General features: G+C 39.1%; 1 protein-coding gene across 2 annotated transcripts; it reads left to right on the top strand.

Annotated features, from left to right (window-relative positions):
• Positions 1-532: 532 nt before the first annotated feature.
• Positions 533-24,937, top strand: LOC121519767. 2 transcript variants are annotated; one of them, XM_041802652.1, is made up of 7 exons: positions 533-708; positions 8,572-9,342; positions 10,741-10,955; positions 13,515-13,724; positions 15,107-15,669; positions 16,096-16,187; positions 20,002-24,937. In XM_041802652.1, the coding sequence occupies exons 1-7, from the start codon at positions 598-600 to the stop codon at positions 20,092-20,094; spliced, it is 2,055 nt and encodes a 684-aa protein (XP_041658586.1). In that variant the 5' UTR covers positions 533-597; the 3' UTR covers positions 20,095-24,937. The 2 variants fall into 2 exon arrangements, with proteins under 2 accessions (XP_041658586.1, XP_041658587.1); XM_041802653.1 differs by lacking the exon at positions 13,515-13,724.
• The last annotated feature ends 1,109 nt before the right edge of the window (positions 24,938-26,046 follow it).

Below are 26,046 nucleotides of genomic sequence, written 5' to 3'. Positions count from 1 at the left end.
ACATTTCAAGCACACAGAGATAGTTTCGTACGCACACAGAAAAACTGGAGTGGTAGTTTCACAAACAAGCAGAAGCAACCTGGATGTTCTGAAAATGTGTACAAACATAAACAAAGGACTCATTACGGTATGAGAAGGCTTGACTCTGTCCATATTACCAACTTAGATATCACATTGCCGACTGGCATTCCATTGGTGTACGAAGTCCTAACGATGGCGTACGAAACTACAGCACAGATCAGTTGCAGACGTAAAAACAAGGCTTTACTGTAACTATACTTTCTGCCAGTCTGAACTTGATGATCAGTGCCAATAATTCATCCAATCACAGCGTGAATGTGTGAAGTCATGTCTCTGATGGCGTAGCCCACTTAGTTAGAGAGCTTTTCGGGGGGGCGTTGGGATGGGGGGGTGGGGGTGTTAGCACGCTGTTGGTAGAGCAAGAGAGAGAGAGAGAGGGAGAGAGAGAGAGCATCCTGTCAATAGAGATGTGTCTGTTCTGCTCTGTTTCACACACATCAGATCAGAACAGGTCGATACATCCTTCCTCTCTCTCTCTCCCACCACACATACACACGTACGCCGCAGTCAGCCTGCATGCGTCCGTCCTCACGCCAGCGGGTGGCCGCCTGGCTGCTCACGCTGCCGTTGGGGAGAGGCAGCCGGCTGGAGATGATCTCGTTCTGGCTGCTGTGCTGGAAGCTGCTGGTAGGTACACGCACAAACCCACACACGAACACAACGAGGCTCCGCGTGCTGATTTAAGGACGGGGTTGGCGGTCTGCCTGCAGCCGCCGCGCGGTGCTTTGGCAGAGCCGGAGCTGCTGTCAGAGAGCGGGAATGTGGATCTGTAGGAGCGCTTATCTGTCACGCTGCTGAGCCTGAGGAGAGAGAGAGAGGGTTATATAAGAGGAGGGATCAAATCTAACGACAGAACATGACAAAGATCTGCATATAGAGTCGAAACACATAGAACAGAGCCATTATGATGGAGGATAGCAGAATGAGAGTACGTAGAGATGCTAGCTGCTGCCTGAACTCTGCTTCACTCATCCTACATCTCAACACAAGACGTCTAAATCTGCTCAGTAATCCTGACACACGATGACGTTGTCTCCAGCTGTTTGAGGGCAAACAGAGGTTTAGGCCACGTTTTCTTTATTTCAGTCTTAACCTTACCACCGGGCCGTAAGGAGGTCAAAATATCCCAATGTTAATTTTACATCAAACACGAAAAAATCTAATCATACTGATATCTATTTACTACCAGGGAAATATTAGAAACACACAGGGGTGGAGTCTTTCACTATTTCATCGTTCAATACAAAACCCATTTAGATTTTAGTTATATGAATAGGTTACGATTTGGTTCGTACCTCCGTTTTGAGGACACGGTTCCATTTGAATCTGCAGAGGCAGGTATACTCTTAATTTATCTCCGTCATTTTTGAAGCGGCCCATCCTACAAAAGATTACAACCCTGTGTTTTAAACAAAGACACTTAAGAACATTAGCATATTTAGATCACTTAAACATGGTCCTTTAGTGTTTGAACATTGTCTAGTTCAAGAAGTGAAGTTCATTATTTTATTCAAAAGCAAAAGAAGAGCATAATGACTGCCATCGTCACTGGCTCAAAACCACAGGCTGAGCTGACTAGACGATTATGTATTTCGAGTTAACTTTTCAGTATTCCTGAGTGTTTGCGTTACCAAAAAGACGCACTAGTGTATTCATAAAAAATTACACTATCTATTGCATGAATATATTCCACTTTCATCTGGGAAAGCTCCCATGGAAAGGACAGGATTTTTCAGAAAATCTAAAGAAGGTGACTGGAGGAACTTTCTGTCTGTCACATTCATGACGGGCCGATCTGACCGGCAAATGACGTTGTGCGCATGCGCTAGTCTTATGCAGGCTACCACTGTCTTGGATTGTTAATGGCGGAGCTCCTTCTAAAATTTATTTGGTCGCTTGGGGGGCATGCAAAAACATCTTCTCTACCAAGACAAGCTTTTGGTGTAGCTCTGTTCGCTTGTTAAATAAAGAAATTTGACTTTTAAACGATTAAACTGACGTTTTCCTACAGCTACATCCGAGCTAACAGCTACCGTGGCAGCACCTAGTGGACAAACCAGAAAACCCCACCATAACGATCACGAACCGAATGCCGAAGCAGACCAGGGGAAGAGCAAAAGCATCTTTTCTGTCACAGAACGCTTTCAGTGTTGCTCTTTGCCCTTGTTTTAACAAAGAAATGTTGTCCAGTTCTGACAAAACTGCCACTGTGGCTATATCCAAGCTAATCACTCCACTAGCAGCCATTGTATACAGTCAGTTACACAATAACTAACCTTTTTATCTGTAACTATTACATATTTACACCAAAGCAGGTCACCTGAAGAGTGAAAACACCTTCCCTAGCATGAAAAGCTTCTAGGTTTTTTTTTTTTTTTTGGTCTTTATTTCATACAGAAATGTGGTACAGTTCTAGTTAAACCGACAAAGCCGAGGTAATCACCGCACTGGAGGTACAAACAGCTTTGTTTACAACTAAAGTCCGCCCATGGCACAGCTCTGTATGTATGACTCTGAAAGTATTGTCACTCACTCAGTTACCCAGTCAGTCAGTCAGCCAGCCACATACAGACCCATGTGTAGGGCTGACTCAGCAAGCTCAGTTTTTCATTGATGTTGCTTGCTATTGATTGACAGGTGTCACCTAAATGACCTGATCTGTTTATGATGGGTTACTTCCTGTATTAGATGATCTGATCCAGGATCAGTAAAGTGTCGTCCAGCATTTACAGAGAATTTATGTCAATACATGGTACAAAGGGAATCCTGCTTGGGAAAAGCTAATTTGGAGAGTTGGCAACCTGACAGGTAGAGGATCAACCACTCATGTTCACTCTGCCTGTTGCTGTGCTATTCTCCATGAGACATTTGCTTTGATCTCACTAAGAGAGTCCCAACATTCTATCACATACACACTCACTCTCTTAAGCCGGTCATATACACTGTGATTTTTTTTGTTTTGTTTTGTTTTGTTTTGTTTTTAAGATCTATTTTTGGGCCTTTTCATGCCTTTATTAGATAAAGGAAGGACAGTGGATTGACTCGGAAACGGGGAAGAGAGAAGGGAGAGACATGCTTTCCCAAACGCTGTATATGGAAGGTTTACCAGATGGATGTGTGGAACACATCCATCTGGCGTGTCAGGTTGAAAGCAACCTTAATGACATGAGAATGGGTTGAATACGAACAGACAAAATCTTATCACAGGTTTTAATGGAAAATTTAGAGGAAAATCTGAGCCCAGGATCTTTAAGTCATACTCTCAAAACACTAAAATGGGCTCTGGAGTTTTGCACCAATAATGACTCCATATTAGAGTTCATTTTAGCAGGAACAAGGCAACAAGAAGTCCTGGATGTATATTTGTAGGTTAATCTTTCTGGTTATTTCAAACTGCAAGTAACTGATAGGTCCAGTTTGTTCCATCTTGTGTTGTTTAAACTCGTTGTGGTACAGTCTGTAATTATCAAAAAGTGGCAATGCAAAATCTTGTCAACCTGTGGTTGATTGGTGGCTGGGTCCCTTATCAAGGCTGGGGTTGTGGCCCCAGTCGCTTTTATACAACAGGGCAGAGGAGTTAACTTGAACTTGCTAATTCCCATGTGTTGCCATTTTAAATAGCACAGCTTTTCTTGACCTCATGCTAGTCGTGATTGGATGCAGTGGTGGGAGGTGGTGATGAGACGGTGGGATTGGATGCTGGGATTGGACGCGGTAATGGGACAGTGGGATTTGATGCAGTGATAGGACATCCGGATTAGAGCTAGGAGCTGAAATCCTTCCCCAGATGCTGTTACCTCTGACAAATTGAAGGTTTATCTTTGTATAGAAATGATTGGACGACAGCAGACGTATGACTCTTGGTAAATCTCCTCATTCATCCTTAGTCCCGTCTGCAGCACAGAGATTATCAGTGGACTGTTTCGTCCGTCTGACAGGAATCAGAATCACCCTTCCTCCTAAAGGGTTCAGTTGTCTTTTTAATCAGTGGCCGTGATCCATACATAAACTTTAACTTTTGGCACCAGCATGCAGTTTATTCTTCCAACAATGGAAGTATCTTAAGTCTTTAACAGCCACCTTTGTAGTAAAAAGCTCCAAACATGATAAAAGAAAGACTGCTAACTGTTGGTTCATAAGACCAACACAAAGAGATAAAAAGTGTTAGCTGAGTTTAATTACACTATCCACACCCAGGCCTGATTACTGCCAGACCTGCTGAACCCAGAAATCTCTTCAAAAGAACCGGTCTGACAAGATCTCAAAAAGCAACACATCATGGCGCCATCTAAAGAGAACAGACAAGAAACAAAGTCACTGACATCTATCAGTCCAGAGACGCTTACAAACACATCTCCAAGGCTTTGGGACTACAGCCAACCATGGTCAGAGCCATTATCCACAAATGGAGAAAACTGGGAACAACCTTCCCAGAAGTGGCTGGCTGCCTCCAAGAGAGCATTGATGACTCATCCAGGAGGTCCCCAAAGACCCCAGAACAACATCTAAAGACCTGCAGGCTTCGCTTGACTCTGTTAAGGTCAATGTTTATGACTCAACAATAAGAAAGTTCCAAGGCCCAAACCACTGCTGACCACAAAGAACACAAAGCCTCATCTCACATTTGACTTAAAACATCCTGATGATCACCAAGACTTTTGGGAAAACATTCTGAAGACTGGGGCTGCACTGGAGCACTGGGCCTAGCGCTGTTACCTCACAGCAAGAAGGTTCCTGGTTTGCTTCCCGGTCAGGGCCTTTCTGTGCGGAGTTTGCATGTCCTTCCTGTGCATGTGTGGGTTCTCTCCGGGTGCTCCGGCTTCCTCCCACCACCAAAAACATGCTCATTAGGTTAACTGGTGACTCTAAATTGGCTGTAGGTGTGAGTGTGAGCGTGCCTGGTTGTCTGTCTTTATATGTCAGCCCTGCGATTGACTGGTGACAAGTCCAGGGTTGCCCCGCCTCTCGCCCAATGACAGCTGGGATAGGCTCCAGCCCCCCTGCGACCCCCAACGGGATAAGCGGTATAGAAAATGGATGGACTCTGAAGATTCAGTTTATCCTGTGGGTGAATGGTGAATTTTTAAGGAGGTGTGAATCCCGTTGCATTCGGAATAAAACTAACACGCATTTTATCAAAAGAACACCATATCACCGTTCAAACATGGTGGTCATGTGATGGTCTGAGACTGCTTTTGATGACTTGCCGTAACAATGGAACCATGAATTCTGTTCTACCAAAAAATCCTGAAGGAGAATGTCTGGCCATCAGTTCATGACCTCAAGCTCAAGCACACTTGGGTCATGGAGCAGGACAATGTTCCCAAACACACCAGCAAGCCCATCTCTGAATGACTTAAAAAGACAAAATGAAGGTCTAGGAGTGGCCTAGTAGAAGTATAGACTTAAATCTGATTGAGGCGCTGTGGCATGACCTTAAACAGGCTGTTCATGCTCAAAAACCCTCTAATGTGGCTGAATAAATATTATTCTGCTAAGAAGAGTGGTCCATATTCCTCAACAGCAATGTGAAAGGTTTATTGCAGTTATCACAAGCTTTTGCTTGCAGTTGATGCTGCCATGGGTGGCATTATTAGGTTAGGGCAATGACTTATTCACATAGGGCCAGGAAGTTTGAATGACTTTTTCCCCTTTGATTAAATGACCATTTCTAAACTCCATTTTCAAAAATTTGAGTGTGCCAGAGAAAAGAAAAAGAAATCAGAAGGGGAAACCTTCTTTTCCACATCACTGTAGGTATAACAGAAGAAGTGCAGCAGTTAGTGCAGAGTTATAACAACACAAGTGTTGAAGATCCTCCCCCATGTTTGTTCATATTCTTCAGTCACGTTTAATTCCAGAGGTTTCAGTGAGATCTCATGTCTGTTGAATGTTGAACTTCTTTCATCAGGTAGACTTCATTTAAATCCGATTCATTCCTCAGTGAAACTTTATTTAAAAGGGCAGTCTTGCATGTCTCTGAGAGCAGTTAAGTGTGATTGTTTTCTCCCAGCCACTTCAGCATCTTGTCCCTCTGCATTTAGACTCTGTAACCATAGCAACACCTCCAGCCTGTCAGCAGCACATGCCTGAAACCACAGACCATAATAACAACAGACCATAATAATCAGCTAACCCACTCACAGCCAACGCAGCGCTGCCATGGCAGCCATCCGAAGGCTGCTGTCACTGTGTGTTTCAGTGCTGTAGTCGTGTTTCTGAAGAGTAGCTGGTCTCTGATCATTATCAGAAACATCATCATATCTGAAGATAACATGAATAAAATTAAATTATTAGAGGATAAAAAGTGGCTGATGATAAAAATAACCCTGTCTCTCTGTGCAGCCTGTAGTCTGCTGTCCTTGTAGGTCAGATCCATGCTGTTTACACTACAGCTGCAGATATATCAGTAAATATGATATAGTCATAATATTAATGATGCATTTATGAATGCATACCTCACTCTGGTCACTCAGGGAGGTTTGCAACAAAACAGATCATTTTTGTTTTCAGAAAATGTTCCATTGTCAAAGTACAAAATTTAGATAACAATTGCCATGCACTCTGATCTGTAAACACTACATGTGCTGTTGTAATCATCCAAGGTCATTAGCCGGGGATATGACATTTTAATGAAACAAAACATGAAGGCTAACATCCTCTTCTTTCTACAGAGCAGTGACTGTAAACATACTGTTTAAAAATGGCTAAATTATTTTTATGAACTTAAAAGGATAACATCATTGAAGGCAAGGCTGGAATGACTTCTTCAAAGGCAAAGCTAAAACGGTTGTTATACTTTATAGGATGACATCATCTACAAATGCAAGGCTTGAACATTTTTTAAACTGCATGCTGCTTTATTTTATTTTATCATATTTTGTCATGACTTTTGAATTAATGTTCTGAAATCTGTGTGGAATTGTCATTTTTGTGATAGCAAATACACAGTGCTTAACAAATTTATTAGACCACCCTAACCCTAACCAAAGTAAGGTTTATGCCACAGCTGCCCTAAATTAACAGCATTGGTAATTACCAAAATCATTTTTTATGTTTCTGCAATGGTTAATACACCAATATGTAGAAGCTCTTTAACCCAAATGATATTTTTAATGCTAAAATTTTAATATTATTATTGTTATCTATGAATTTTCAAATTTACTGATTTACAAAAAAACAGAAAAAATAGTAAAGCACATTATTATTTCTTAATTAATATGTCTATTTATAGTTATTTACTTGCATTCCTGAACAGAAAAATGAGTTTTAGTGGTTGAATGTTATGCTTGATTAATTTCTGACTTCTCAGAGAAGCCCAGTGAGCCGGCTCAAATTTGTGTGAATTCAGTTTGAAATTCCTCATTCCTGTTCAAAATGTTAAAACGTGGAGAGCTCACTGAAAATGAAAGAGTCCACATTAAAGCCCTTCATGACGCTGGATGGTCTCTGAGACAAATTTGACAGGTGGTCTAATAAATTTGTTAAGCAATGTATGTATTTTTTTTTTTTTTTTAAGATTTATTTTTGGGCTTTTTCATGCCTTTATTAGAGAGAGGACAGTGGATAGAGTCAGAAACAGGGAAGAGAGCGAGGAGAGACATGCAGGAAATAGTGCCAAGGACCGATTTCAAAACCGGGGTCACCTGCGTACATGGTGCACGCCTTAACCACTCGACTACCGGCGTGCCCCGTATGTATTTTTTTTTATCAGTTTTTTAATCAATGTCATCTGGTGGGCCAGGTATTATTGGCAGCAGGCCAATTTTGGCCTGCGGTCCGCCAGTTGCCTACCACTGCTTTAAAGGATGGTATTAAAGGCAAGGCTAGAATGTTAAATACACTTTAAGTGATGGTTGCATCTTTGAAGGCAAGGCTTAAATGTTTAACAAACTTTATAGGTTGACATTATCTCAAAGGCAAGGCTAGAATGTTTTATAAACTTTAAAGGACAACATATTTAAAGGCATGGCTACAATATTGGTTTAACTTTAAAGGATGGTATCATGCTCAAAGGCAAGACTATAACGTTTGAGAATTATTTACTGTAGTTTTTTTTTTTTAAAGGTGCAGTTCTTCCCTTTAGGTTGTCTGTTTTAAAATATTGCAGCTTTTGCCTCAATGTAAGTTTATTTTAAAAGAATTCTTTTTTTTTCCCTTTCAGTCGTCTTTTTAGCAGCCTTTACATTGTAGTCCAATGAATTCATTCAGAATGTGATGCCAATCAGCCAATCAAATCCTTTACCCAGACTGACACAAGTTGGTATGATATTAACCTTCTTCAAAGACTAACATGGTTTATTCTCAGGAAAAGAACCACACTTCCCACAATTCTGCAGCTTCACAGCAATGTCTGAGATGTGAATATGTAAATTAATTCCTGGAAGAAAAGCGGCTGATAAATCAGTCATAATTAAGTAATGAGTCAGTAATTTGAGGCGCTTGTTTTTATGTTTTCATAAATAATATTTCTTGTGCTTGTTTCCACAGAGAGCCACCGCCGGCTTGAGGAGGACACCCGCTGAGCTAACTGACGGTAACCACGACAACAGTAGCTCTGGCAACAGCAACCCAGTCAACGATCCCCCCTCAGCAGAACAGCCCACTGATCCTGTTACCATGGAGATCAGCTCCTCGCCGCCGCTCACCGATCTGGAGAGCTGGAGCGGCCAGGAAGCAGAGGAACTTCACTACCCAGAGGGCCATCTGGGGCAACAGCCAATCACAGGAGAGCAGGATGAAGAAGAGGTCACAGAGGAAGGAGAGGGAAAAGACGAGTGTGACTACCTAGTTTTTGATTTGGAGCAGAGGAGAGAAGAAGAAACAAAGGCAGAAGAGAGAGGAGGAGACGACGTCGAGGGGAGAGGAACAGCTGATGGAGGAGATGAGAGTAAAACTGAGAGAGACAGAGAGGAGGAAGGAGAAATTAAAGAAGAGGCAAAAGAAGAAGAGACGGCGGTCCATGACCTCCTCCTCCAGGAGCAGCCCGACGAGCACAGAGACGACCTGAGCGACTGTCTGCAGGCTGAACTAGCTATCGTCTACTCAGACAGCGACACAGGGGACGACCAGTGGGCAAGCTCCACCCCTTGTGATGTCACCAAACAGGGAGATGCAGGAGAGAGTAAGGTGGAAGAGGGTGGAGGTAGAGAGGAGGAGAGGAAGGCTGAGGAAGACGAGTCTCTGAGGAGTCGGAGGGACCTGTTCCTGAGGTCTCCATCCTGTAGCTCCACAACCAGTTCCTGTGACCCCGACAGAAGGGTAAGCTAACCTGCCCTCTCTGATCAGTCATTGGCCGAAACCAACTGAGCACATACATACAACCTCAAACATACTGCAGACTTAAAGAACGACTAAAGCCCAGAGCTTCAGCTGAGGTTCATCTACCCCGGAATTTAAAGAAATGTCTTTTATGACATCACATCTTTAACGTCTTTTATGATGTCATATAGGCTGGAAGGTAGGGGGGATAAGACCCACCCACTTCCTCCTTTCTACTGTCCCTAATCAGCCACAACATCAGTCTATGCTGCTTTTTAGATTTGAATCTTATCCATAATGTCACAACTTTTCAAGTAGTCCGAGTGAGAAACCATAAAGGAGAAGTAACAATTTCTCATGTAATCAACCTCATTCCAATGAAAACATAATTACTTTGCAATCGACTACATTACCCAGAATCAGACAGTGTCACAAAAGGTTCATGTTCAGTCCAGCAACCCAACAACATGATGCTGCCGCCACCGGGCTTCACAGTCAGGATGGTGTGTTTGATTGCCAAAAAGCACCATTTTGGTCTCATCAGACCAAAGAACTTTCTTCTACTTGACCATGGAGTCTCCCACATGCCTTTTGGTGAGCTCTAGTTCTGATTTTATCTGGGGGTTCTTCGACAGTGTCTTTCTTTTTGCCACTCTCCCGTAAAGCTTTGACTGGCAAACAGTTGTTGTGTTCAGAGTCTCTCTGATCTCAGCTGTTCAAGCTTGTAACTCCTTCAGAGTAGTCATAGGTGTCTTGGTGGCCTCTCTCACTAGTCTTCTTCTTGCATGGTCACTCAGTTTGTGGGGGTGGCCTGATCTTCACGGTGTAATGGTGGCCAGGAAGACTGATGAACTAGTGACAGGACTTTTCAGACAGCCGTGCTCTTATACTACAATCACTTGAGACACATTCACAGCACTCTGGTGATCTGCATTTCACTAATTGTGAAACTACTTGCACTTGGACTTCTGTTGATTTAGGTCAGTCACATTAAAGAGGGTGAATTTTTATGCAATCACTTATTTTATCTTACATACCTTTATTTACCAACATTACTTTGTACAAATCTGTTTGCACTTTGACACTGAAAAGTTTTTTTTTTTTTTTCTTTTTTTAAATCCAAATCATATTGACCATGACTGATGTATAAAATCAATGAAAGGGTAACACATCCGAGGGGGTGAATACTTTATAAAGGCACTCTAAGTTCAACCATGAACCAGACCTAATCTGATTTTTTAACCAGCACTCATTGTGTCACTCCTGTAGACAATTTCATAACTGATTATAATCGCCTGTCATCTTCACTGGTCACACTGACTCTTGGTAATGACTATCAGGTATGAGCTGTCATCAGACACTAACAGCTGAATAAATCTACTTCCTGTTCTCTGTCAGCTCCCCGCAGACTTCTGCGTTCATCAGGAAACCCTCAGCGAGAACGTCTCCACTGAGCATGTCGATTTCATGTTAGCCCGCCGCCAGTGGAGGAAGATGGAGGAGGAGGTGAAAGGTCAGTCCATCCCCAAACCTGGACTCAAATCCCCAGGAAGCTTCCAGGGGACGCACTCCTCTCTGTATCCACCTGCCCGAAGCCCCCGCCTCAAACACAGGTAAAGACCAGCTGACTCAAACCCTAGCTCCCACCTGACATGCAGTTTCAACCTCTGTGCCCACCACTGGGCTCCAGCCCACGCTTTGGGAAGCACTGCTTTAACCCTTTAAAGTCAATTATATTGTAGTTGATATGCAATTCTGTGAGACTTCTGTCTAATGAATATGATTAATAATATCCTTAATACCCTAAAACCTTTTGTATATAATCAGATAAATGATAAAGTTGCCCTCCAGTGGACTGCTAGTTGCAAAAAATGCCTAATGTTTCAAATGTGATGGAAAACTTTATCTGTGAAATTTTATGGCAATCCTCTTCTTTGGCTTTCAGTAGAAGGTAAAGGTAACATTTCAGTTCCAAAGGAGAATTTTCTGGCTATTTAAAGGGTTAAAGGATGACATCATCTCATCTTTAAAGGCAAGGATGGAGTGTCTACAACTCTGAAGGATGATGCAATCTTGAAAGGCAGAGATGGAATGTTAAGTTATCTTTGAAGGATTACCTCACCTTGAAAGGCAAGGATGAAATGTTATATACATTTCAAAGGATGACATCATCTTCAAAGACAGAACAGAATGTTTTAATAATTTAGAAAGCTGATATCATCTTCAAAGGTGAGGATGGAATGTTCAACAACTTCAAGGATGACCTAATATTTAAAAGCAAGGATGGAATGTTCTATAAAATTCTGAAGGATTACATCATCTTTAAAGGCACGGATGGGATGTTTTATAAAATTCTGAAGGATTACATCATCTTCAAAGACAGACCAGAATGTTTTACATACTTTAGAAGTTGATATCATCCTTAAAGGCAGGGATGGAATGTTCTACAACTTTGAAGATGATGTAATCTTTAAAAGCAAAGATGGAATGCTCTATAAACTCTGAAGGATGACATCATCTTCAAAGGCAGTGCTGGAATTTTGTGGATGTAGGCTTTTTTCCTCAATTTTTGCTAAATTGTAGGCAATAGTTGAAAACTTTTGGAAAAGTGGGTGGAACCTTCGCTCCTTCCCAGTTCCACCCACTTTTCAAAAGTTTCTCACAAGGAACGGTCAATATATGGGAGAGATAGTTGGTTTACATGTGTTCTAAAGATAAAAGAGAGATGAAGTATGCGTCTGTTTTGGTTTGAAGAAGGTAACAATTGTCGATAATTAGAGGTGTGGCTGTTACACTGTAAAACGCAACATCCATTTTACTTATAAACATTGAGTTAAAATGACTCAGTTCTTTGTAACCTGTTCTAAATTCTTATTATAAAAAAGTTACTTGTACTTATTGGCCATAACAGCTAAAAGGCTCATTTTACTTTAGTTTACTTGGTTTAAACAAATTAAGTAAAAAGGGGTTAAAATGGAGTTGTGTTAACTTAAAAATCCAAAACAGCGATTTCAACTCTATTTTTATGAGCTGATAGAGCTCATTTTAGATTTAAGTGAACAGTACTCAAACAATTTAAGTTTTTTTGTTATAACTCATATTATTTGAGTTATGGCAAATCTGCAGTTTTCCCAGAATGCCTTGCACTAAATCTTTATGCACTCTGTTTGCTGCTGCTGTGTAGGCCAGGGCACTTTTGAAAAAGAGATTTTTAATCTCAACGAGGTTTTCTCCTGGTTAAATAAAGGTGAAATAAGATTAAAAAAATAAATAAAATGCACCATGAGTGAAGTTGCTGTCTCAATTAAAGACGTCCCACCTATAGGAGACGATGTTATTGTCATTGAATGTTGGATGGCACATTGACTTCAGTGGAATATCACCTGCTGGTTCAGTGGGTTACTAATAGCCATTGTTGCAAATGGTGGCATAAGATAGTCCACCTGAGGTGAGGTGGTAACTTAAAAAGACTTTTACAGAGCGTACTGTCTGGTGTTCTAAGATAATCAGTTACCAAAGATATTTTGAGTTCTATGAATGTATTGGTGTTTACAGTGCACTAAAAATTATAAGTATTGCACACTCAAAGTAGATGATTTAGCCTAAGTCCTGTAAACTTAAATTAACATTTGAATCTAAGTTTTGAGAACTTAAAATAACTGGTTTTAAACAAGTTGTGAATACTTAAATAGTTTATGTAGAAAAAGTACTGCACACTAAAAACAAACACATTTTTTTAACTCACAAAGCCAAGAGTAGTTTACTTGTTATTTTTGTTGCAACAAGTTTCCATATTTTTTTAAGTAAGCTCAACTAATTTTGTCTTACAGTGTATGACTATATTCAGCATTCTTTAAACATCGTTTTCAATATGGCTGCTGCCACTAACTGGATTCAAAAGACAGCTGCAGGAACCAATTGGCTGATGTCACAGTAGTTTGTATAGTCTTTGACTAGAACCCATGGCATCATGCACCTGTGCACTGGTGAAGACTCTGAAAATTCAAAACCAAAACACATATTTTAGAGCAGACTGGGGCAAGTTACAGCCCCGCCTACAAAAGGACAGTTTGGAAAAAAAGAGTAGGTATTAAACAGCACCATTTTAGCACATTAAATTACAGCTTCACTTCCTCCAAACTCTAGCGAGGTTTCTCTCTGTCCTCTCAAAGGGAGATCCATCCCCCAGCATCCAGGGAGCCCCCACTGTCCTCCACTCTCTCCCCCAGCTCAGAGGACTCAGGCCTGGATGATTTATCGTACCGAAGTCCCCTTGAGGAACCGGAAACTGCTGTGGAGCGAGAGATCCGATTGACATTGGAGAGAGAGGAGAGACACCGCCGGGAGAGAGGAATGATTGCCCAAGGCCTCAATATACCCAGGTAGTTTAGAGAAATATACCAAGGGGACACTAAATATACCCATGTAACTACTAAATATAACCAGGTTACTAAAAAATACACCTAGAAAACTGGTAATATACTCAAGCAAGTACAGATATACCAAGGTAACAACCAACATACCAAGGGAAGGACTAATATTCCCAGGTAGCAGCTGATTAACCTAAGTAACTACAAATACACCCAGGTAACAACTAACATAAGTGGGGATTGACTGGCACACCCAGGAAATAGCTGATATACCCAGGAGAAAATCTCATAAACCCAAGTAACTGCAAATTTACCTGGATAAAGACTAATACACCTAGACAACAAGAAACACACGCAGGTTACGACTTATAGCCAGGGAATTACTGGCATTTCCAGGTAACCGATAACATGACCTGGCAATGAATGACACTCCCAGGTAAGCCATATATACCCGGGTAACAAATGACGTACCAAGGTAAAGACTGACATACTCAGGTATTGATCAACATGCACAACTAAAATAACCAGGTAGTGGGCAATAAACCCAGGTGACCAAAGGTATACACAGGTAACAACTGACATACCCAGGTAATGACTGATATACCCAGCTAGGGAACAACTAATGTACTCGGGCAACAACTTATAAACCAGGTAACGGTTAATACATCCAAGTGCCTAAAGGTATACGCAGGTAACGACTGGCATACCCTGGTAACCACTAACATACTCTGGTGCAACCGACAAACACAGGCACACCCATGGTAAGACTAGTATTCCCAGGTAGGAGCTAATAAACCAAGGTGACTGCAGGTATAGTATCAGTAAAAACTGATACGCCCAGGTTGAAACCAACATACCAAGGTAATGACCGACATACCCAGGGAACAACTAGTATACCCAGGTAGTGACTGATAAACCCAGCTAACTGCAAATATACCTAGGTAATGGCTCAGGTAACCACTCATATACCCTGGTGCAACTTACATACCCAGATACTGGCTGACATTCCCAGGTAACAACTGATATTCACAGGTTGCAACTAAGATACCTGGTTGACAACTGGCATACCAAGTTTAATGACCTGTATCCCTAGGGAATGCCTATTATACACAGGTAATTCTAAAGATATCCAGGTACCCAAGTACCTGAGATCAATTGTCATATTCATCTATAATAAACTGGACCAAAGAGGGGAAGCCGCTTTGTCCCAATGTTCCAGGCATGAAAGCACCTTCTGTGTTTTATAAACACAATGATCCTTTGTCCTCTGTAATGCAGAGAATGAGCACATGAAGTTATGAAGTTTAAAGTTTTATATAGAAGTTTTTTAACCCTCTGGTCAAACCCAGTCCTCTCTTGTTCCTGATGGTTACATTTTCCTCTCTTTCGTTCAGACCATCCACACTGCAGACAGGAAGATCTCCACCTAGACCTCCGGCCTGCCGTACACCAACCCTGTCCATCTCCCCCTCCCCCTCCTGCTCCTCCTCCCTCCCACGGTCCGCCTACCATGAGATGACAGCCAATAACGTCATCATCCTGGAGCCTGACGGCACCAGCCCTGCCTCCAGGACCCGCCTCCTCACCTCTGCAATTGGGAGCCTCTCGGATTGGCCAGCGAACCAGGAAGCCATGACCACTGCCAACGTCATCGTTGTGGAAACGTCTAATCTAATCATTCGCAGCGCCTCTGAGTTCTGCTTAAGCTCCGCCCCCTTGTCCATGGAAACACAGGAGAGCACGTTCACGTCAAATCCGTTCTTCAAGCTGCGATCGCTAAGCAGCCAGTCGTTAGTGGAGCAGGAGATCCGCATGGTGAGGCAACGTGAAGAGGAGTGGAGGAGGCAGAGGGAGGAGATGTGGAGGAAGAGGAGGGAGGAGGAGTGGAAGAGGGGGAGGGAAAGGTACGACACCGTGCTAGTGTCCCCCGGGCTCAACGACAACATCAGCTACACTGGTGAGCAGGGATGGATGGATGGATGGATGGATGATAAAGGATGGATAAATGGATTCTTAGATGGATGGATGGATTGGACAGATTGAAAATTTATTAAAATTACAGCAACATTTGTGTATTTTAATGGTGGATTAGCATTAGCATTAGCAGCTGACATAGACTTATTTTAATTTGAGCCCCAGTTACCCCTCTCCAAGATGGCGCCCAGCAGACCAATGTCAGAAGCCCAAAAGTGACCTCTACATGTGTATATCAATGATGACTTTTGATATAATATTAGACCAATAAAGCTGTATTACTGCTGCCTGTAAACTCATGAATGCTGGGCACTCTGTGTGCACAATGTGAAAATATTTACATCAGTAAGAATCCGTATTGGATGATGTCATCACATGGTGATTTAGTCAATTTTTGTTCTTATTTTAGTTCCAGAGGTTCCAGACAGATGTGTCTCCTCCCCCTCCTCCCCCTCTAGGACCCGCAAAATGGAACGATCCAGTTTGTCATGTGACCAAAAGGTAAGCTTACCTAGAAAAAAACATTTGGATTCCTTCTGTCTTTATTTGGGAAATTACAACAGCCTTGAAGGTCAACTGTTAAAAGATGTCATTGCAAATACAAAAATATTTTATCAAGCGCAAATATGTTTCAAGGAACATCATAAAGATTTTGCTTGGTTAAAAAAAGTTCTTTTTCTTAGAAATATTTTTGCCAAAGGGTACATTTTTTTTACATATGGTAAAATATTTGTCACTGTAGGTGAAATGTTCTTGTATCTTATTAAAAATATCTACATTTAATTTCAATCTATTTCTTTTTCCTTTAAAGGAGAAGGTAGTGGCATCTGATGAGATGTTTTTTTGCAATCATAAAATATTTTCACAGTTGACCTTCGGGGCCACCATTGTCAATAATCTGACTAAATAGATAGAAATACTAAGCTAAGTTAAAATTGTAAATGGCAAAAACTCAAATTTTACCATGTTTATTCATCCAATGTTGTCAAAGGTACATTTACTCTAAATATAAGTTAAATTCACTTAAACATCTAGATAAATATCTGCCAACAGGGAGAGCACATTTAACTTGTCTCTTGAAATGAAATTTACAGTTTAATTTATTCCCACTTTAACATGTTTATCAAGAAAATCTGACAACAAATGAAACAAAAACAAATGCTAAGATTTGAGGTTCCCTTGTACAGCTTTAATCACAGGAAGTATACAATGAGCTGTGTCTGTAGGTCAGAGATATAATTGATGCTAACTACATGTTTGCAGATACATCATGGCTACCACTGGGAGTGTTATTTTAATGCATAGAAGACAATGTTACAGAAATGAAGTGCAGATAGTGTGTTTAGACCACCAGTCATTAGCATGAGTTGATATGATGTTCCTATTGGTTATTGATGGTAATATTTTGTTAGTTATAATCTCAGAATTAACAGTAATGTAACCTTTAAGTGTTCCCATGTTTATGTTTACATCTCACACATCAGATAGTTGTATACCCTCTGAGCTCTCTGGTGTGCCCTCTAGTGGTTTCCTCTAGTAACATACATTGTGAATATGCAAGTATATTTACAGCAATGCTCCTGGTACAGCCAGACTCAGATGCAAACACAAGGTGAAACAGCAAGTATATCTCCAGCCTTACAGTAAAGATTAAATATTTCAGAATGTTTACAGGTCTGTCTATTCTCACCTTTCTTTTTGCTGGCTGTGCCCACAACCTCAGTTGTAGAGTGCTTCTCTCCGTCATTTATTGGTGCAAGGCTAGGTTATGAAATTTGACCTATGCTTTGAAATAGTTTTGTGTGCATAAAATTTTCCTTAATACAAAGACTGTCACCAAGAAAAAAAAAATTCCAGGCCTAAAGCAGCAGCTGTAGCATGGAATAGTTCCCTAAATAAAACTGTCAGATCAGTTTATCTTCCAACAAAGAGCTCAGCAGTGAAGAAATAATCTAATTGTTTTATCCATTGTAGATTTGATTATTAGTAACTTTATTTTTTTTCACCATCCAAATTAGACTTACTGTTGCAACATAAAAGAAAAAATAATAGGATATAATTTTTTGGAAAACAAATGTTTATTTGATATAAAGCTCATGAGAAAAACTGGTTTATTTTCAATCTCTGTAAAAGAAACTACACTACCCACAATCCCACAGTGTTACAGTGCCATCAATTAGCCAGCAATGAATTACATTCGATGTTGGTTGTGCGGTTCCTTCACTGATATTCAGTCTTGTATCTCTGGGTAACTGGGGTTCAGTAAGTAGAGTTGATTGTTAAACAGTCGAAAAGTCATGGCTTTGACACCCATGTTGATGTGTCCTCAGTGACACTTAACCCCATTTTGCTCCAATTTGCCTCTTTTCTGCTTTCCAATCTTGTTTTTGTGATGAATAAAATACTTATAGTCTCTAGTTTAAGTTTTTTTTTCAAATGACATTACATCACAGCAAAGTATTCTACTGATAGACTTTAGAAAAACAGTGGCATTCTTTGATGTCTCTAATAAACTTTAGAAAGATGACACATTCTTAGAATTTAGAAAGACAACATCCTCCTTTGATGTCTTTAATAGACTTTAGAAAGACACAAAAAATTTTGATGTCTTTAAAAGACTTTAGAGAGAAGATGTCATCCTTTGATGTCTTTAATAGACTTTAGAAAGACGACATCATCCTTTGATGTCTTTAATAGACTTTGGAAAGACGACATCATCCTTGATGTCCTTAATAGACTTTAGAAAGACAACATCATTCTTTGATGTCTTAAATAGACTTAAGAAAGACGACATCATCCTTTGATGTCTTTAATAGACTTTAGAAAGACAACATCATTCTTTGATGTCTTAAATAGACTTAAGAAAGACGACATCATCCTTTGATGTCTTTAATAGACTTTAGAAAGACGACATCATCCTTTGATGTCCTTAATAGACTTTAGAAAGACAACATCATTCTTTGATGTCTTAAATAGACTTAAGAAAGACGACATCATCCTTTGATGTCTGAAATAGACTTTAGAAAGACGCGGCATCCTTTGATGTCTGAAATAGACTTTAGAAAGACGACATCATTCTTTGATGTCTTAAATAGACTTAAGAAAGACAACATCATCCTTTGATGTCTTAAATAGACTTAAGAAAGACGACATCATCCTTTGATGTCTTAAATAGACTTAAGAAAGACGACATCATCCTTTGAAGTCCTTAATAGACTTTAGAAAGACGTCAAATTCTCTGATGTCTTTAAAAGACTTCAGAATGACAACGTCATCCTTTGATTTTTTTACTAGACTTTAGAAAGATGATGTCCTCCCTTGATGTTTATAAACCATTCCATCCTTGCCTCTCACATACAGGCCGGTCTAGCCTGTTGTCATTCCAATTCCAACCAGTATCCCCCGAGATTTATTGGCTTAATAGTATATCAGTGTTTCCATTAAAAGCATGTTTATGACAAAACGAGAGAGAAAAGCGGTTGAAGGGGCTCAGTACTAGACTCTCCCTTCATCTGTCTACATGTGTAGCAGGAGGTCTGCAGGGCTAAGTCATCGGTGTTATTGTTCACCTCCATGCCAGGTAAATCTGTTAACCAGGGGTAAAAATCACCCTTTTGTAAATTGTAGGGAATCATAGCCAGTGGATGTAGGAATGTTCAGATGATAATTGCTGTTCTCCACTTCCTGCCCCCCATCTGCTTTTTGTACGTCATCAGGATTATGTGACCGCAAATGATTCAGGTAGCAGGATGGCTTTGTTTCAGTGTTAAAAATTAGGATTTCAACTGGGAAATATACTTTGGAAACATTTGCTAAGAACTTTGGCTTTCACTGTTGAGCTCTGTTGTTGTTTAAAAAGTTGATATCAGAAGTCCCGCCCCTTCTTGATTTTGAAGTGACTTCAAATGCTGAGGCATAGCTGCCGCTACAAAAACATGGCGGCACAGACCCTGTGAAGTTTTCACTGCAGCTAACTGTCTTTTAACTGTGTTCATGTTCACAGAACGTCTATCATTCTTTATTTTAATGATCTTTGGTTATTAATTTCTTCCTTTGCTCATTCATTCATTTGTTATTTGATTGTGAACTTCCTGATTTGTTAATCAGTTGGACTGATTAATTGTTTGATTCATTAGTTCACAATTTAACAAATAATGTCATCATGAAGATCACAGTTTCACCACATCGCTCATGTGTTCATCCAGCATAACTGTCCCATCCTGTCTTCAATTCTTCTTCACCCGTGCATCCATCATCCATCCGTTTTGCCACCAGTGGTTCAGCTGAGTCTCCCCCTCCTCCCTCCCCCCTCCAGTACCCCCCGTCTCTCTCCTCAGCACCAAGGCGAAAGAATACCATGGCTCAGAGGTGGGAGGCGTCCCTGTTAGCCAATCAGAAGAAGGAGTGATCATCATCGAAGATGTTCAGCTGTCAGCCATGTGAACACCACAATAATCCGGTGGGTTCTGACGGGTCAGAGACATTTATGATTATTGATAGATGAAATGATGGATTCATAATTGATGAGGTTTAAATGAAAGAAAACGTCAGACTGGATTCTGCACAATGTCTCATGCAGTCTACTGTGGAGAAAAACTTCCCTCTGCAGATGTTTCCTTGAATATTTAACACCTTGTGGACTTTGGCTCATGAGCTGTCACTTTAAAAATGATAGTAATAATAAAAAAGAATTCAAATTGCACTCTTCATAATACAGCTGTTCCTGACATGTGGCCTATATTTTATATTTGATGTAAACTTGTAGAGGCACATGTGAAAAACTGTGGTATTTTCCTTTAATGTTTAATATTAACAGCACTTTTATTTAAATATGTGATTGAGCCATGAAACTATTCTTTGTTTTTTCTATAAATATTTATAGCATCACTGGCTGCACTGATTTTCAGGCATTTTCAGACACGGGTTAAAATTTAGGAGTGTGTTACACCCATATTCAAGTACATTTGACCCAGAAGTCCAGGTAATGTGTTCAGATTACACTATCACAACATTCTGTCATGTATACATTCTAAAAGTGTGAGAGCCAAAAATCCTCATAAAAATTGAAAAGTAATGTAAAGTAAATCTGGAAAAGATTGCAAAAAGTGGCATATATAGCAGAATTTTTGTTGATTTTCTGAAGCCAAATATTGTCTTCAGGAGGAACTGAGTTGGAGTTGTAGGACTTGGAAGTCGACTGAGATGATGAGTGTGTATGTGATAGAATGTTGGGACTCTCTTGGTGAGATCTAAGCACATGTCTCTTGGAGAACAGCACAGCAACAACAGGCATAGCTAACATGATTGGTCAATCTTCTGCCTGTTTCTTATTGGTTGGTTCACCAAAGAATCAAAGAGCAGGAATATGTTTTAAGCTAGCAGAGTAAGTTTCGCACATGATAAGCCATGGCAGATAAATATTTTATTTTTCCACATTTTGCTGTAATAACAAATAAATTTGGGTTTTCCTGACCTACTTATTTATGTTGTTATTTAAGATTTTTTAGAAAGCTTTAATTTTCCTGGTGACATGATGATTTCTTGGGATCTTTAGAAAACATTCAAAATAAAGACGTTATTAAAGGTGAAAATAATTAAAATCAAATGTATGCATGCAGGTCCTTCTATGGCTTCTGTAATTATGTTCTTGTTTAAGTGCTTGTTTTGTTCTATACAGAACAGGATCAGGACCATTGTTTTTCTTTTTCGAAATCAAACTTTTTTCAGGTTCAGACTTTTTATTCAGCATTCTGACTTGTTTCATTTAATTCTTACTTTTTCTCTGAATTTCAACTTTTTTTTCAGAATGATGATATTTCTCTCAGAACTCTAGCTTTAATCTAACTTTGATCTCTGAGTTGTGACGTTAATCTCATAATTATTGTTTTGATCTCAGATTTCTAACTTTGATCTCAGAATTCTAACTTTGATCTCAGAGTTCTAACTTTGATCTCAGAATTCTAACTTTGATCTCAGAGTTCTAATTTTGATCTCAGAATTCTGACTTTAATCTCCAATGCTGTGTTGTTTTTCTTTGAATGCTGACTTTAATAAAGGAAATTTGCCTCATTTCTCAATATTCTGACTTTTTCTCAGAATTCTGATGATAATCTCAAAATTCGAACTTTTTCTTTGACAGCTGACTTTAATGTCAGAATTCATTCTTAACTTTCAGAATTCTCACTTTAATCTCAGAATTCTGACTTTAATCTCAGAAATAAAAACTGCCTTTTTTTTCTGTCAGAGTTCTGACTTTAATCTCAAACATCTGATGTTTTTCTCAGAATCAAAACTTTGTTCTATCAGAATTCTGACTTTTCCCCAAAGTTAAAAAATGTGTCTCAAACAGAGTTTTTCAATGGACTTATACTCTTCTTTAGTTCTCCCTCTTGTTCACTCACATGCTTTGTCTGAGGACTGCAAACTGCGAGAAGTCCTCATTGAAGATATGTGAGTTGTTGGAAGGTTTTGTGAATTTGTTTTTCAGTATCTCATCAGGGAGGTGGTGGTGGATTCTGGAAGAAAATAAAATTTTAATGACATATTTTGAATTTGACAGAGGTTTGTTGAATTTAGAAGCTGACAGATAAATTAAAACAACTAAAGCTAGTTTTGCAATACATGAATTGGGGGCTTGATTTAGTCCTGTATTGTTTGAAACTGTCTCCCATGAATCAAAATTGAGGTTTGAAACTCTCCCTGTGTGTCATCATCCAAAGGTATGAAGAACATGTGAACTCTACTACTGTGTCTGAGGTCACCCTTAAAACGAGGGTCTGTGTCAGTGTAGTGGTCGCATTTGCAGCTTTGTGTGGCCATTAGCAGCGGTAGCATGGTGTGTACGTATATAAATCCAACTGATGTTATTGGTAAGGATTGGTGATCAAACCATGTATATCGGTCTCTTCTGAAACAGACCGATATTATAAAGAGTAGATTTTTACTTATTTTTATGTCCTGCAATGTTTCCTACAGAGATGTACTGTATTGTATTTTTGCTGCATATATTTATAAACCCTGCACTGCTTTGGATCCTAAAGCTTTATTTGTAAAAGAATGACTATTTGGAAATGGATGTCTGCCATGTTTTCTAAAGGATGACTCATGTATGCTGAGTGTGCATGTTTGCACAAATGTGTTATAAGCCATCATTCATTCATTACTTAGTGAGAGGTCAAACTACCTTCTAAAGGTTACTCTCTTTTTTTAACTGATCGACTCATATAATAGAATTAAAAAGAGCTCATGAGGGATCAGAGGAATTTAAAATGTAAGAAATGATGCAGCATTACAGTCCTACTGAAAATCAATATTCAAACCCTTTTGATAGCACTCTGACAAAAATAGATGTCCCAGACACCCATAATGGATAATCTATTGCTTTAATTACATTAAAAATTGCACTCAAACCTGTGCACAGTACCATTCTTAAACGAACACTCTAGTACCTTTTTCAATAAGTGATAAATCCTCCAACCTTCAGTACTGAAAAATGAAGCAAATGTTGATTTCCTCAGAAATCTGCAGTACCTCTCATGTCCACCAGAGGCTGTCTTAAAGGCAGCAGAAGCCCCATTCACAGCCATGTTAAAACCTCCATTTTTACAGTAGAAATAAAAATGTTTACAGCCTGGATAAAAAAAAATTTCGGTCAGAAAAATGTATGTTTTTATGGACAGTCAGTGTGTATTACTGCCAGGGGATTTTTAATTTGAAATGAGAAATCCATAATCAAGAAATAAACTGTTTCCCAATAAGTGTTTAAAATCGGAAAAAAAAGCGCTGCTCTTTGCCTTTCAACTGTTCATATCAAACTGGAAATCAAAACACAAAACAAACTTTTTTTCATTTTCCATTTCCTTCCTTTCTAAAATGAATTGAAAAAATAAAGAGGTTTGTTTTTTCCGTCTTTTTCGGGGTATCTTTTTTTATTCTGATCAAAAAAGATCAAAGAACAGAACGTTGCTGATGTAACATGTAACAGCAGGTTTTATATAGGGAAGAAAAGAATGTTACACCAGCAACGTTCTGTTCTTTAGGCTTCCTTTAGTTATCAGAACACAAAACCAAAAAAAAAATGGAAAAAAAAACATTTCACATTTTTACAATTCTCTTTAAGGAAATAGAAAAGGAGACATGGAAAACAAAAAAGGGAAGCATTTATTTGTTTTTGTTTTCCAAACTTAATTGAGAAAATAATGTTATATTTTTTATTGTAATTTATTTTTTTTTTCTGATCAAAAAAGGAAGATCAAAGAACTGAACACAGGTGATGTAACATTCTTTTTTTCAGAACACCTTTTAGCAGGTCAAGTACAGGAAAAAGAAAGTAATAGCAACCGCATTTTTTTTTATTATTATTTTTTAGAAACTTTAAAAAGAGAACAGGGAAAAAAAACGAGAAACAAAGTACAAAAGTCATTTCATTTTTTCCTGTATTTTTTTTTTATTTATTTAATATGAACTAGCTAGGCCAAGGGCAGTTTTTTTTCAAGTTTTCTTACCTATTTTTAAACAATAATTGGGAAACTTGTTTTTGATATTGATTTGTCATTTCAAATTAAAAATCAGTCGGCTGTAAACTACATTGACCATGGACGCACTGGATGTGGTGCTTTTATAACTCATCTGTTTTGGTTTGAAGAATGATAGGAGTTGTGCATAATTAGTGGTGTGGCTGATATGACTACAGGCCAGTGTGTTCTAGCTGTTTGTCAGGAGTGTTTTTTAATTGGCTGCTATCATAGAGCGGACTCAAAGGACCGCTTCGGTAATTAATGGGTAACACCCCTCTTTCAGTCCTTCCTGTAGTGTATGGATCCATACACTCAGCATACTCTCTCTCTGATACACACCTGGATTCACACCTGTTTAGTTTTAATCCTGATTCTCTGAGACTCATTATCTCTCCATGAACACGGCTCGTAGTTTAACAAGACTTTCTATTTCTGATATAATCTCTGTCCTCACGTTGATAGAGCTCTGGTTAATTAACACTGTCTAAATATTTATTATTGATAATAACGTCTCTATTTTTTTCCTCATTGATCCTCATTCTGTTTGATTTTAGTTTGTTGGCCTTGACTAAATCATGTTTTATTGACTTGATCATGTATTATCGATCCACTCATGTATTACTGAAATATTCATGTATTATTTACTTAATAATAGAATACTGAGTTAATAATGTACTATTGACTCAATCATGTATTATTGAGTTTATCATAGATTACTGAGATGATCTTTGATTGTTGGTTTAATCATGTATTATTGAGTTACTCATGTACTTTTGCCAAATGAAGGTGTGCTGATGATGTGGTTAATAAAGTGTGTGACAAACATTCAGTCTGGTTCTTTAAACATGTCATACACATTCACTAATGCAAGTCTTAATACAGTTAATTTAATGACAGTTAACTGTGCGGCAAGAGGCAGAGGTGGTTTAAAGTACCCACAAACATATAAAAAGATATTTTAAGGTACCCAAAAACACTTGGTGTAAGGTACCCATCCCTTTCTGATTGAGGTACTCTTGATTATCTTGTTAAAAGTACCCAAATAGTCTTTTTGGAGATACTCAACTATCAACTATCCACTGCTTTATGGTACTAGAAACAAAATCAGATTTAAAGTACCCAAAACCATCTGACTGAAGGTACCCATTATTATATGATCTAGGTACCTATAACCATTTTTAACACTACCAATTACCACCTGGTTTAGGGTACCCAAAACCATCTGATTTAAAGTACCAACCACCATTTAATTTAAGGCACCCATAAACACCTGATTTAGGGTATCCATAACTTTGATTAGGGTTCCCATTACATTCTAATTTAAGAGACCTATAAACATCTGATTAAAGGTAACTTTAGCATTCTGATTTATGGTATAAAGAATCATCTGATTTAAGGTACCAAAACCATCTTATATACAGTACCCATAACTATTTGATTTTTGTTAACCATGATTATGTCCTTTAAGGTACCCATTACTATCTGAATTAAGGTAACCATCAGCTTCCTACTTACAGTACCCATCATTTTCTGATATAAGGTACCCATCACCATCTGATCAAGGTATAAAACCATCTGATTTAAGGAATCCATATCTATGTGATTTATGGTACCCATAACATTTCCATTCAAGGTACCCACAATCATTAGTTTGAGGAGCCAATACCTGTCTGATATGATGCATATCTAACCAGCTGACTTAAGGTACCCATAGCCATCTTATATAAGGTAGTAACCGTCTAATTCAAGGTTAACAAAAAAATACACCTCAAATTAAGACATCTATTTGTAACTCATTTAAGGTTACAAAAACATGGGATTTAAGGTACCCATAACTGTCTGAC

Source organism: Cheilinus undulatus, linkage group 13 (assembly GCF_018320785.1).
Source record: "Cheilinus undulatus linkage group 13, ASM1832078v1, whole genome shotgun sequence".
Classification (NCBI taxonomy): domain Eukaryota; kingdom Metazoa; phylum Chordata; class Actinopteri; order Labriformes; family Labridae; genus Cheilinus; species Cheilinus undulatus.
Note: the sequence above shows the minus strand (reverse complement) of the source record. Positions and strands in the feature narration are given on the sequence as shown.